Here is a 14760-nt window from a genome sequence, read left to right as displayed (position 1 = left end):
ATTAACGTCTGTATATTCCCCCTTTTGTCAAGACATATCAAAACGTTTAGTGCGCGGGACTGTTTATCTCACAGAACAATTCGTACCGGCAGAGGACGAACAGACCATACTGCTGCAAGGACCAGTATCTCGTAAACAAACTCCAGAAGTGTGCCTACAATTTATATTTCTTTTTTCTTCATAATAGGTAATCTCATCTGTTGTATATAACAATGGCGCAGAACGACGTGAAAGAGGAGATTGACGAACTCCGAGAGGAGGTAAAAAATTATAAACCAGGCAGCTGTGTCACCTGCCCAGACCGAGTCCCGTTTCCTGAGCAGACGTTCATCGGCTTGTTTGGGCGGACGGGATGTGGCAAGACGTCATTAATAAACTCGCTAAAGTTTGCCGTAACAGGAAGACTGCGAAAAGCTAAATGGCTGCAGGTTGCAAGCCAGGAAAAAGCTGGCGGTCACACCATGTATCGTAAACTTGCGGACCTGACGAGGTCCATTTACGTCATTGACAACCGCGGTTTGGACAATCCGGACACTAGAGAAGCAGTGATTGAGATTGCTGCCCAACTTGGTAAGGATAAATGTTCTTTTAGTGAGACTATCATCACACATACACACACACACACACACACACAAACAATAATAGATAAATACATAAATAAGTATATATATATATATATATATATATATATATATATGTGTGTGTCTTTTCCTCTGTCTCTGCACTTCTTAGTATCGTTGTGTCTGTTATTTACATTTTTATTTCTCATTGCATTTATTAGGTTTCCACACAAGTACATTGTTGTGTTTACTAAATCCATCAATGACAATGTAAAGTGACACATACATTATTAGTATAAGTTCAGTATAAACAAAAAACATTAACAGAGCGCAACATCAATTGAAATTATTCTCAAGGGTACATTTATGACAGATAAATAAAATTGTTTATGTAAGGAACCTACTAGAAGCACATGCCTTTAGGAGTAGGCTCCCCGAAAAAAGAAATAAACACAGGCTGTTACACTCACACACACACACACACACACACACACACACAGACACACATACGCAACAAGGACAAGAGAATGAGAAAGAGGAAGAGGAAAAACCACCAACTAGACCATCTTAGAGACAGTATAAATGAAGATACCTGCAGCTGCAAGAGGAAAGAATAATGAAAGATAAGAACTATTAGATCATGTTTTTTTTTTTTTCGCCTGTTCTACAATCATGCCGAAAAGAAAATGTCTGTTAGTTCATAATGATTATCACCAGAGCATTGCGAAAGAGGTAAATTTGAACGCTAACGTTTGAATGAAGACCAACGGGGAGTTCATCGCATTTTACTATGTAAATAATTCCAGAATTTGCGGCCATTGTAAATAAAAGTATTCTGTAATATTCGTAATTTATTGTTCGGTATATAAATCATATCACTCTGACGTGTTTTATATGTAACTGTGCACTACAAAGCAAACAAAAAGTCACACCCCTTGATTCTAAGTGAGGACTCAAAAAATTTCATTATTTTCTGAAAGAGCTCTCCTTTTATACATAATTCTTAAGTTTGGTATCATGAAAAATGGGAAAGTGTGTTTTTAGCAGTTTTTTTCTACCACTTTTTTTTTTTGGGGGGGGGGGAGGGGTAGAATAGAATGATCAGGTTTGTCTTAGAGGCCGCTTGTCTTGAAATCCTTTGCGCGCTCTTCATTTTCAAGTCTAATAACTTTTCAAAGGATGGCGCTACTGCTTTTGAAGTTAGCATTAAATATGGGCAGAATGTGCTTATGAAACATACTTAATTATAGCCCAATCTGATAATTCCTTTATTGTTGCTACTCCGGTGGTTTACACTTTGTGTTTTGTGCCTTTCATGGCACAGCTAGCATGGCTTGGTAAAGGTTAAGCGCTTGAAAAGACACAGTACTTCAGAGCCTCTTTTCTCAATTCAAACTTTTCGAGAGTGTTTGCTATCTTTCCAGTATTTAGGTAGTTTTGGGGAGTCCATTTGAATTGATGTATACATCATTTCAAGCTTAGAGTCTGGTCTTTCAGAATCTGCCCTTAACTAAAAATCCAAGTCTGGCGACTTTTTTGTTGGTTTTGTGGTGCATGGTCACATAGATATGCTTTTCGTTATTTTTCTTAATAGAAACTAAAAAAAAAAAATCAGGCAAAACATAATTATTCAAATTATACATCAAAATATCTTATCTATATATGTAGTATGTGTGTATATTATTTTTGTTTTTTTGGCAAAAACTTACTTGCTTATGTGATCTGCACCTGTTGTCTGAGAGCCTTTCGTTAACCCGTTCCTTCCGCAATTCTCTGAGCGCCTTTTACGTTACCAAAAGAGATTTTTTTTTTTCCGTCGACAGAGAACGGACGAATTAGTAACCCACCTGTGCGAAAGCAGTCAAGCGATGCATTTTACCCCCCCCCCTTCAAGGGTCAAGCACAGTATGTCATCATGAAATTAAAGTTTCGATAGGGCTGAGGTATGAATAGAGTGTGGGCTGATGCGCTCACAAACTATTTTGTTCTACACAAAACCTGGAACTTGAATGTAGTGACATGGGTCAGCGAATACACAAATCTACTGAGCTCATCTGTTCGCTAGATATGTACATGTTCATACAGAGTTTTTTTTTATAGCCGCAAAAGCGCGAACTAAATCAGAAAAAAAAAGGTAGGTCTAGATAGTCCTATGATAATTGTGATGGAGAACTGCGGTGTGCAACCAGGGTGGGGCGATAATAAAAGAGGTCCATCCGGGACACGAGAGTTGGAGTTGGCAAACATGGCGTGAGCAGCTGCAGTCATTCGGTGCTGATCCAAGAATGTTTTATGGGTGTGTGACAGATATTTTGTCTGTGCATGACAGGTGTTCTGTTGGTGCATGACATACGGGGAACATGTCCGGGAAATGAACATACAAACGATCTGTCTTTTGGGTAGCTAGTATTTCGCAGAGCTACCAAGTCTCACGCATCCTGCGTGAGACTCAAGAATTTAGGGGCCATCTCACGATCTCACGCATGACACCCATTTTTCTCACGCATAGGGCGAAGTCTGCAACTTGGGCCTATAATAATGAGCATAGATCAAAAGATTAAAGTGATAGATGCAATTGATGGTATATTTCCCTTTTGTCTTTCAAAATAAGTAAAACATAATCACTGAAGTGTGCACCTGATTGCACCATTAGGAGCTAAAAATTGAAAAAGCTCCCTACCGTGAGAGGCCACAGGGGGGAAAAACCCCTCCCACACCCTCGCTCGCGCCCACATTCGCGCGCCGAGATGCCGAGTCATGAAAATCTCAGTCATAATTTTTTTTTTTTTTTTTTGGAACTTGGCATCCCTGATTTCGGTGTTTTGTACATCGTTGTAATTATTGATGCCCGTTGGCGTTGGAGGTACAATATGTGTAGTGTTCGCACTCATGTAAGATGTGTACACAGGGTAGCGAATCGGTGGCGTTCGTTCGTAGCGGTATTGTATACTGCGTCACATGACATGCTATGTGTAATGAAACTGCGTTAGCAGTGGTTGTGAATGGAAGTGCGATTCGCGAAGCGATGCGATGAATATGTTTTGCGCACTTGTACTGGTCTTCTCGCTAGCTGAATACCAGGGTTACACTGACCCCCCCCCCCCATCCCCATGTAAAAACGCAGTATCTGACGTTTCTGTCGATTTTCACTTTTTTGCATAAATATAGTCGGATATTCAGTTGTTTTTTTTTTGAAAAAAAAAGTTTAGAAAGCTACTTTTCCGTAACTGCCAAACGCAGTATCTACACTTAACTGGCACTTTCCCCAAGGAAAAACGCAGTATCTACATAATGAATATTTCCCCAAGGAAAAACGCAGTATCTACAAAGGTAGTCATAATTACCAGACACTGTTATTTATATATGTGAATACTTTACCGGTTGTTCTGTAATTTGAACGTAAATTATTTTCTTTACATATACTTGCTCAATAATAAAACACGATGTTCAAAATATCTAAACGAAACAATAACGATTAGTAAATATCTTGATGAGATCGTGATCCTTATACAAAACACAGTGTGTGATTAAGACTAACCGAGTGTACATTAAAACAATACAGCACAACACTGTTAATAACAGCTTGCAGCTACACTGAGCATGCAATCAGCACAGGCCCGTCTAATCAGCATGTACAGTACAGTGTGTACTTGGATTAAAACAAAATGTCGCAGGGAAAATTACAAAAAAAAAATTATCCGCAGATAATGAGTAGTTAATTAAAACCATTTCAATATTGAAAGAATAAAGCTGATCGTTTGTCACATGAAGAGAGGTAGGCCTAAACACAAATGCATTCATTTGTATTTACCTCGCTTCGGGTGACAAACGGTCAGCTTTACTCTTTCAGATTCTACCACGATGATGAACATCTTCCGTACTATTTCAATATCATTTTTTATTATAACTTATTAAGTTGCTGTGAAGTAACTTTGTTAGGCCTAGACCCTAGTCAAAATTCCTCAGGCTCCGAATCCGAAAGTTTTGGCGAAAGGCAATAGATATATATTTGTGTTGTGTTGGATAAACCTCAGGTTATATAGATCTAAGTCTAAGTCTAAGACTTGTCTAACTGTTAGACAGAAACGTTAGAGTCTTGCGTCTCTTTTCTATTGTTAGACTTTGTAATAATCAGAATTTTCAGGGTCCGTATTCTAGTCGGGTACCTAAGGGGGGGGGGGGGTCACCGTGCACCCCCCCCCCTCAGGACTCCTCGAAACTTACATTTTCAGGATCCTCATGACATACCAAAACATAATCAAGATGTTAACAGGAACGAGAAGTGGCTGTTCTAGGTGAAATTTAATGTATTCTATTGTTTTTCATAATGTCTTATGTATTTCTTTTTCCCACTTTTTCAACTTTTTTTTTCTATTGGAAATTGTCACTGACCAATTTTCTACCATAATTAGCACAAAACTAGTCAATGAAAGTGGTTAATTGTAAAAATAATCAGGTTTTCACGACTTTCATGACAGAACACCTGTTTTCCATAGGAAATGTACACAAAAGCACAAAATTGTGCCCGTTTTGGGACGACATTCCGTTACAAAAATGGGCGTGACTTCGCAAAAGTATGCGGGGAAGTTGCAAATTTGGTCTCGAAAGTTGCTTGAGACTTGAACAAAACAAAGTCAAGTAATTTTCGAGGAGTCCTGGGGGGTGCACGGTGACCCCCCCCCCCCCTTAGGTACCCTACTATGTAGACCCTACATGTAAGCACATATATATTACATACATACATAATTATATATATATAGAACACCCTGTTGTCGTGGAAACAGAAGAAATACATTTATGTCGAACGCACCCACGAAGTTAAGTGACTTTCGGTTAATCAAAAAGAAAGATATGGATATATACTTTGTAAAGCATACCACCTCCTTAAAAATGAGATTATGTGAAAATTGATTTTTTTTTTTCATGCAACATTAACCCTTGAAAGACCGGGGGCGGGATTCCCCCCCCCCCCCCTCGAAGTTTCGCGCTATAAATCTGTCGCGAGGCTTCTTGACTTTGTTTGGTCAAGTCTCGCACAACTTTTGAGACCGAATTTGCAACATCCGCGTATACTTTTGCGAAGTCACGCCCATTATTGTAACAGAATGTCCCCCAACAACGGGCACAATTTTGTGATTTTGTGTACATTTCCTATGGAAAACAGGTGCTCCGTCATGAAGGTCATGAAAAAATGATTATTTTTACAATTAATCACTTTCATTGATTAGTTTTGTGCTAATTATGGTAGAAAAGTGGTCAGTGACAATTTCCAATAGAAAAACAAAGAAAAAACAAAAGTTGACAAAGTTGAAAAACAAAGAAATACATAAGAAATTATGAAAAACAATAGAATACATTAAATTTCAACTAGAACAGCCACTTTTCGTTCCTGTTACCATCTTGATTATGTTTTGGTATGTCATGAGGATCCTGAAAATGTAAGTTTCGAGGAGTCCTGGGGGGGGGGGGTGCACGGTGACCCCCCCCCCCCCCTTAGGTACCCGACTATTTCGAAATTACAGAAAAAAAAATGTGACTTAAATATTTTTTTTTAGCAGATTGTTGCTGCTTCTTCCTCCCTGTAAGTTACAGGAAATATGCACGTTTATTAGCATAAAAACCAGTCACATCTTGCTTCCTACGTCACTAGACTAGACTCGGAGTAGATATACGGCCTCTGATTCGTATGAAGTTAGACAGCTGTATCATGTAGTCTAACTTAAACTTAAATAACTTAAGAGCGACGCATGCAAATTTAAAGGCAAAAAGAAAAATTTGAATCTCGATGCACCTATAATTTTAAAGAGTGCTCCTCTTTTGATAAGATCTAGGACTAGAATAGGTCTAGGGCAGGCCTGTTTATAAAACTAAGAAGTCTAAAACTAAAACTTAGAATCCTAAGTCTAGTCTAGAACTAGTGTCAATGTTCAATTATCTAATCCGTACCATACTGTCTTAAAATTGAATAGCTGACAATAGATTATATGAAAAATAGTTAAATGGACAAAATAGAGACAATTAAGGATCAGTTGTATTTTAAACCTTATCCAGACCCTAGTGAGACTGGGTTGCGTAAAATGCATGCACGATTCCATGCTGCATGCTACAACTTACAAGTAAAAAAGTTACATTACAAATGTACATGGCAAAAAAAAAAAAAAAAAAAAAAAAAAAACTTTGGTTCGATCAAGAAGGAAAAGGCCTAGAGTGCGGATGTAACTTCGCTTTAGACCTAGATGTATTTTTTTATTCTAATTAAAGAGTCCTGTCTTGTGTAGACTAAACTATCTAGGCATTTTTTTTTTTCTGTCAGTATCGGGCATGTATAGCCTGAGGCTGTAGACTAGTGTAGCCTGGTACGTAGCCAGCCTAGAATAAACGATATATAAAAACTAGTCTAGATCGATCTAGGTCCAGACATCCAATTTAAATTCATTTTGGTCTAGACTCTAGTCTAGACTGTACAGATCAAGACCTAAATGGTGATACTAGTTAGCGGCTAGGCCATGTAGCATCACATTACAGCCCTGGCAAACTTCATATTAAACACGTACGGCTAGATCGGTCTGGGAATGTTGTACTTTTTCGGTTTGAGCTGCAATCTGAAAAAGTAAAATGTTCCAAGAACGATCTGTAATTGTGTTAATGTTATGAAGCTTGCTCTGTAATCGGGGCATAAATGGAGGGATGGAGAAGGCACCCCCAGGGCCCAAGGTTGAGGATGGTGCATCATGTATACTTGTACAATGATGCATACATGCATACATAATTATGGCAGAAGAACCTTGACATATATCTTAGGATCCTCCCCCCACCCCTGGTCCTACGACATGTCTACACTACTGCCTGTGCGCTGTAATGTGATTGGTATGCTTTCATAGGCTACTAGAACTACTAGAATCTAGATCTATCTAGTCTAGACTAAAATATATTTAGGTCTAGATCAAGTTTGATGAAAACTCGCTCAGGGATTCTCAAGATATAGTGTTTACAGTGTGAAAATAACCTTTTTTGACAAAGTTCGCTGAACTTTGACCTTTGAATTTGGATGGGGCTCGACCAAAATCAAATATTCCTTAAGTTCATTTATTCCTGGTAGAGCATCTCTGTGCCAAGTTTGGCGTAAATCTGCCAAGGGGTTCCTGAGATGTCATGTTTACAAGAATCTCGTATGGACGGACGGAAAAACTGAGGGACAGATGGATGTTCGGACGTATGGACGGACAGGCAGACGGACGACTGGACGGACAACTAGAAAACATAATGCCTCTGGTGCCCTAACGGGGCGGAGGCATAAAAAAATAGTGCATTTAGCCTTCACGTAGTTAGTTTTGTGTAATTTTTTGTTCATTTTAAGGAAATTTATTACTTGCCAAGAGAGGGCGTCCTTGCTCGAAGAAGGCGCCCTCCATTAATTCAAATGGATATTTATTTTCAATATACATTTTGAATGCATAAACATGTATTCTAGGTTGATTAATTAACAATGATAAGGAATAAAATCAATTATAATCATACCGCTGTAGATATTGCGGTTTTTTGTTTTTGTTTTTGTTTTTGTTTTGCTGGGGGATTCCTCAAAGTATCTACATTTTCATCAATAACTTAAAAACAAAACAAAAACACAAAATGATATTTTCTATGAAAATTGGTAGCTAGATAGACTAAAATTCCACAATGAAGGAATTTTTTTCAAAATAGTATCATTATTTTCCAGGGGCTTTGGCAAAAATATAAAATGGTGAATATCTCGGTTGTTGAGAAATAGAGCTGGATGTAGATACTGCGTTTTTCCTGGGGGGGGGGGGGCAGTGCAGCATTGATTGCTGGAAAGGAAGGTTACGTATTATCGTTTCCGTTGTGTAATTCTATCAGATTAGTGTGTCACTTTCTGGTTATTTGGATTAGCACCGTTAGATGTGGCTTTACGAGGAAATTGGCCTCGAGATGTACGAGTGTTTGTCAGGTATGAATTGCTTGGACTATTCTCGTAGTTCGGTACCCAGTTGGGGTGTACTGTAGGAAGTTGCGTTAGCGAGGTAGTCTTGAAATCTAGTCAGAAAGGTAGATGTAAATAAATCATGGCAGCCAAGTTCAATGCAGCAGAGTTTGTGAAAGACGTCACTCTTGGTAGATTGAGAGGGTTAGTGAAAGCCCATTTGATTGAGGTTGCAACTCGTGTAGATGCTGATATCAGAGAGTGCAGTCGAAAGAAAGATTTTTTTTTTTTTTTTTTTGCAGTTCTGATGAAGAAGCTTGAACTGGGTGGTGTAGAATATTGAAGCGAATTTTGGCCTTACGGGTTAGATTGTAGGCTCGTTTTCACAAAAATATATTGTGATCTTGAAATGAAATGAAATGAAATGAAATGAAATGAAATTTTTATTCATATTCCACATGGTGGACATTATATGATAGAATATACAGGGTATAACACATAGTGGACATTATATTAAAACTATACAGAGTATGTTACATGTATATACAAAATAAAGTGATATTCTGAGATAGAATAACACCATATACAAATGTGGAGGGGACTACTTAGAAGCACTGCTTGTTAAATGTAGTCCCCCTATACAGATTATAGACAAAATGATATCAAAGATAAGGCTGAGTGAAATATAACAAAAACACCATAAGATTATATAACTATTTACAAGGGCACATGAACCGTACTATGGATATACAAACAAGTCATGTATATGTTACAAAGCACAAGTTTATGTATAAAGTGTTTACAGTGTACATTATATACAGTGTATACCATTACAATAATGAATGAAACAGAAGATAACCTTCCGAGTATGCTTAATGAAGTACTTCTAGAAAACATTGATTTAAATATACATACGTTTAATTACCATAAAACTGTTTATTAATACTTATCAAGAAACACATTTTTGAGCTTATACTTAAAGCTATTCAAGCTCTGAGCTTGTTTTAGTGAACGATCAAAGTAATTCCAAAGCTTAGGACCAGTAAACATAAAATTTCTGTTAGCAAAACTGGTTCTGTTTTTAGGAAGATGATAATCATTCGCATACCTTGTTGAGTAATTATGTATAACATTATTTTTTCGAAACATTTCCTTAAATACAGCAGGAGTAGCGTTAATTTCTACATTGTACATAAAACAACCCAGCTGAAGACGATATAAGTCAGTAATCTTAAGAATACGGTTTTCTTTAAACAAAACATCAGTGTGTGATCTATAAGCGGTATTGCATATCAAACGCATCGCTCTTTTCTGCAACAGGAGCACCCTGTCCATTTTAGTTTGTATTGCATTTCCCCATGCCATTACGCCATAATTAAGGTAAGGAAGAATAAGAGTTGAATATAACATAAAAAGCACTGACTTTGGGAGAATCCGTTTAACGTGATTAATGATGTCAATATTTCTTGAAACTATCTTACAAATGTTATCAATATGACAATTCCAAGTTAGCTTATTGTCAATTCTGCCCCCCCACGGAAAAATGCAGTAACTGACATTTTTATGAATGTTTACTTTTTTGCAAAAATGAATAGTTTACCCAATGCTCTCCAATGTTAACAAGTCAGTTTTGCACAAAAAAAAAATGAAAGTGACCAAAAATGCAATTTTTCACTTTTGCAAAAAGCAGTAACTGCATCCAGTTGATTCAACTTTGCAAGTTTCCCCACGGAAGAAAGCAGTAACTAACAAAGCCCACGGAAGAAAGCAGTAACTAACAATTTAGTCTAATCATTCAGACTCTGTATAGTCCTTCCTGTATATTTTTTCCCTAATACCATTTATTTTTTCTACTAATTCTTTTTTAGCAATGTAAACAGCAGTTTCTTCCATAATTTAGGGGAGTAGATATAAAAAAGATTGTTTCACCAGTAACTTGACTCTGCCCGCAGGGAATCATATGACAAGTTGTAGAAAAAGCTTCTTTCTGGAGACTAGCAAACCTGGCAGACTCAGTGCGCTCAGAGTGTAGAATACGCGTGCAGCTAGCTGCATGCGCGTAAATTCTGCAGCATACTGCACAGTAAATAGCTAAACACTGCATGACAGCACAGTCATCACTTGCACAGTATTGCAGGTCTGGTACAGTCTGAGTGATCATGCCAGTGCTAACCATGGGTGGTATTCTGAGGTCGTAATTAAGTCTGTAATTAACTTCGTGATTAAGTCGTGAAGTTAATAGGCCCTTAATCATGGGCAAAATCGGTATTCTGAGGACGTAATTAAGGTATGATTAAGTCCCCTGTAATTATCTTAGGTCCCTCCCATCTAATTGTTATTCCATCCAATCAGACGCGTTGTTAGAAGCCAAAATGATGATTACACGCGCAAATATGCCCTCAATGCGCGCTCCTGCACGCGGCGCCCCCTGTAATTACAACCCAAGAGCTCCGTGCGCACACTCCGGTATTTGATTACAACCCCTCACCTACGCACGCGAAGATCTCAACCTCTTTGCTCACATAAAATGACAAAATTCCTCGAAGATCGGCTATATTTCTTTTTTTCTCTGAATTCTACGGATACTATGATAACAAGATTCAACCGCTCCTCGGTTACCGAAGACGGTATGCATCGTTGTGGCAGAGAAAACACGATGTAATGCGTGGTATCGGAGTAGTTAATGGCACTCTTTGGTATCATTAAGTTTTCCATTAACTTTCATACTTAATTACACCCTCAGAATACCGATTCGTAATTAACTCTGTGATTAAGTCCTATCAGAGGTGCACGCGCATTGATACGCGCAAACGCGTAGGTCCTTCCCGCCAAAACGCTTGTTGCTATGGTATTTAATATATCCCCTACTTAATCATGCTCTCAGAATACCAATTCGGTAATTAAGTGCTAATCAGACACTTAATTAGCTCTCAGAATACGGCCCCATGCTGTCACACAGTTTCTGCGGTCCAGGCATGCCTGTAAATCTATCATGAATTGCAGAGGAAAAGTCATGGTAGCCATGGCTTTGGCCAGAACCAGAAAATCTCGGTGAGCTGAAAATATATTGAATGGAGATGAGCACTAGTATTAATACACTAACGTTAGTCTAACGTTAGATGTAGGCCCTATAGGTCTACCGCGTACCAGATCTAACGTTACAGAGTAGATCTATCGTTAACTGTTTGGTGTTAGACAAAATGTCAGTAGGCCTAATCTAACGTAATAGATCTAGGTCTAGCACTAACATTGGGCATAGATCTGTAGTCTAGCTTAAGTGTAATGTCAGAGTTCAACTAGGATCTAAGACGAAGAGACTTGATATTTTATTGTCTAGTCCAGGGTCATGTGTCAGGGGCAAGGCCGGGCACTCCAAAGTTCAATACACAGAATGCCATTCAATCGACAAGACCTAGTCTAGGTCTAGCGTTAGGTCCTAGATCTTATAGATCTAGACTAACCAGAAAGTAGAAGAACTTTATAACCTGGTGGTGGTAACAATTCTCCTCCTATGGTCATGTGACATGTGCAGTTACTGCTTTTTCCCATGGGGAAAACAGCAGACTCCTGGCCGTCTGCAGTTACTGTTTTTTTCCGTGGGGAAACTACCCAGAAACAAGGGTGAGCCACCGCAATAACTGCATTTTCCTAAATAACATTTAAAAAATAATGGAAACATATTTTTTTCCTAGGTATTGTTAGACAACTAGGTATGGTGCATAATCATACCACAAAATTATTTTTGAATGTTTCTGTGTTTTTAAAGAATCTGCAAAAAACACAAAATCGCATTTATCTCAGCTCAGCAGTTGTGCAGTTACTGCTTTCTTCCGTGGGGGGGGGGGGGGGCAGAATTGTAATACCGAGAAATTTTGTAGTCTTGACTTCTTTAAGAACAGAATCATCAAATATCACTTGGTCAGAAAGTTGTTTAACAGAGTTACTGAATAACATGTAATTGGTTTTTTGTTTATTTAAAGATAATTTATTTGCTTTTATCCAATTTGTTACATGTACAAGTTCTACATTTAAAACTTCCAATAACTTATTAGGATCACTGTGAGTATAGAATACGTTTGAATCATCAGCAAAAAGGATAAAAGAGAGAACACTCGAAGAACATCGAATGTCATTTACATAAATAGAGAATAGCAGTGGACCAAGAAGGCTTCCTTGGGGAACTCCACACGTGATTGGTACCGTAGACGAATTACATCCATCAGTGGTAACAAATCGCTTTCTTCCAGAAAGATAACTTTTGAACCATTCCAGAGCCTTACCTCTAATACCATAGTGCGCAAGTTTGTATAACAGAATGTCGTGGTTTATAGTATCGAATGCTTTAGAAAAATCTAAGAACAAACCGATAGTATGACAGGATTTTTCGATTGAAGCTGATATGGTATTTATTAAACTTAGAATGGCATGAGTTGTGTTATGTTTTTCTTTAAAGCCAAATTGGGAGTCAGATATGATGTTGTGAAATTCAAGGAAGGCAGTTGTCCTTGAATGAACAATTTTCTCTAAGATTTTTGATAACGAAGTTAACAAAGATATTGGGCGATAGTTGCTGATACATAATTTGTCTCCTTTCTTAAATATTGGAGTCACCTTTGCGAGTTTCATTTTAGATGGTACTTGACCAGATTGTAGTGAAAGGTTATATAAAAACAATAAAGGATCTGCTATACAATGTATAATGTCTTTGATAAGGACATTGCCAATGTCATCATAGCCAGGGGCTTTGTTTGCTTTGAGCTGAAGTACAATTTTGATTAATTCTTGCCTGTCAATTGGCTTGAAAAAAGAAATGAGTGGTCGTTTGGTGAGGAAAGAAATTCGTAAAATGATTTATCACTTGGAGTAATAGTTTGTGCTAAGTTTGAACCTATCTTTGAAAAGTATGAGTTAAAAATCTCGGCAATTTCAGACTTGTCTTCAATGATAGTATTATCAACTTGAACTTTAGAAATGGGATTTACAGCCTTCCCTCTATTCAAAACTGTATTCATTACTTTCCAAGTGTGCTTGATATCACATTTGAATTGACTCAATTGGTCTACAAAATTTTTATTTTTTTTTTTTAGCTAATCTGAGTGTATTGGTAAGAATATTTTTGTACGAAATATATTTCATTCGAGAGGTTTCGTCACGGTTTTTGATAAAATAAACATATAAAGTACTCTTGCGATTTATTGAGCGTAAGAGTGTTTTGGAAACCCATGGTTGCTTGGGGATTCGTTTGTAATCCTGTGTACGACATTTCCTTAAGGGAATGCATGCATCTAGGCAATTATTCAAAAGATAAAGAAAGTTATCATATGCTTGGTCAATATTTTCATTTGCGTCATACACAATTGACCAGTCCACAGATTGAAGTTTTTCTTGAATGAGAGCGATATTTTCAGGGGTGAATTTACGACGAAATACATGCCTTCGAATTGTACTATGACTCCTTGGTCCAATATCAAGGTGACAAAATATCATAAAATGGTCTGATATATCGCTCACCACTATGCCAGATTTTGGAAAAGGTTTTAGGTTCGCAAAAATGTTATCAATAAGAGTAGCAGAATGACCAGTAATTCTTGTTGGTTTAGAAATAAGAGGCAGAAATGAGGCTTGTAAAATGTTATCAAGGAAGTTATCACAGGCAGCATTACTGCTTGACAAAAGATTTATTGAAATCACCCATGATGATGCAATCCTTGTTGTGGAATGCACCGTTTCGACAAATATCGTTCATAATATTCATAAAATCATCATAATTAGATTGAGGAGGTCTGTATATAACTCCAAGCAGAATGTTTTTTGCCCTTACAGACAGAAATTTCAATAAATAATGATTATATTACATCATTCATATATTTCAGTTCTTCCTTTATAGCGTAATCATATATTCGGGGAACATATATATAGCTACTCCACCTAATCTCCAGCTAATCTTGCACATTACCAGCGCACCCTCACTCTCCACTCCGCACATCACTAACAATAAACACCCATCACAAACATCGCACCAGCAGACAATCAGCGACAGTGCTTACAACTACAAAGTTGACATCAAAGACTGAGTCATGGTGAATAGCATGACAACGTCATCGGCAAGTGCGTATTAAGTTATGTAAAATGATCTCAATCGAAATCATTTAAAAAGAAAGACATGAAATTGAACTATTGAAATCACAAGTAACTGGATTACATAATGAGGGATATCCTTAGTGACATCCGCACCAAATATGAACTATATGACCATGACCA

At 37.6% G+C, this 14760-nt stretch overlaps 1 protein-coding gene across 1 annotated transcript in view; it reads left to right on the top strand.

Annotated features, from left to right (window-relative positions):
- Positions 1–212: 212 nt before the first annotated feature.
- The window catches only part of LOC140247031 (uncharacterized), a 29827-nt gene continuing 15279 nt past the window's right edge, over positions 213–14760 (top strand). Inside the window, exon 1 of the mRNA XM_072326331.1 lies at positions 213–570. Within this exon, the coding sequence (XP_072182432.1) occupies positions 213–570 (358 nt within the window). The remainder of the gene's footprint in view (positions 571–14760) is intronic.

The sequence above is a fragment of the Diadema setosum genome, chromosome 3 (assembly GCF_964275005.1).
Source record: "Diadema setosum chromosome 3, eeDiaSeto1, whole genome shotgun sequence".
NCBI classification, from domain to species: domain Eukaryota; kingdom Metazoa; phylum Echinodermata; class Echinoidea; order Diadematoida; family Diadematidae; genus Diadema; species Diadema setosum.
The sequence above is the reverse complement of the archived record's forward strand: the minus strand, read 5'-3'. Positions and strand labels throughout refer to the sequence as shown.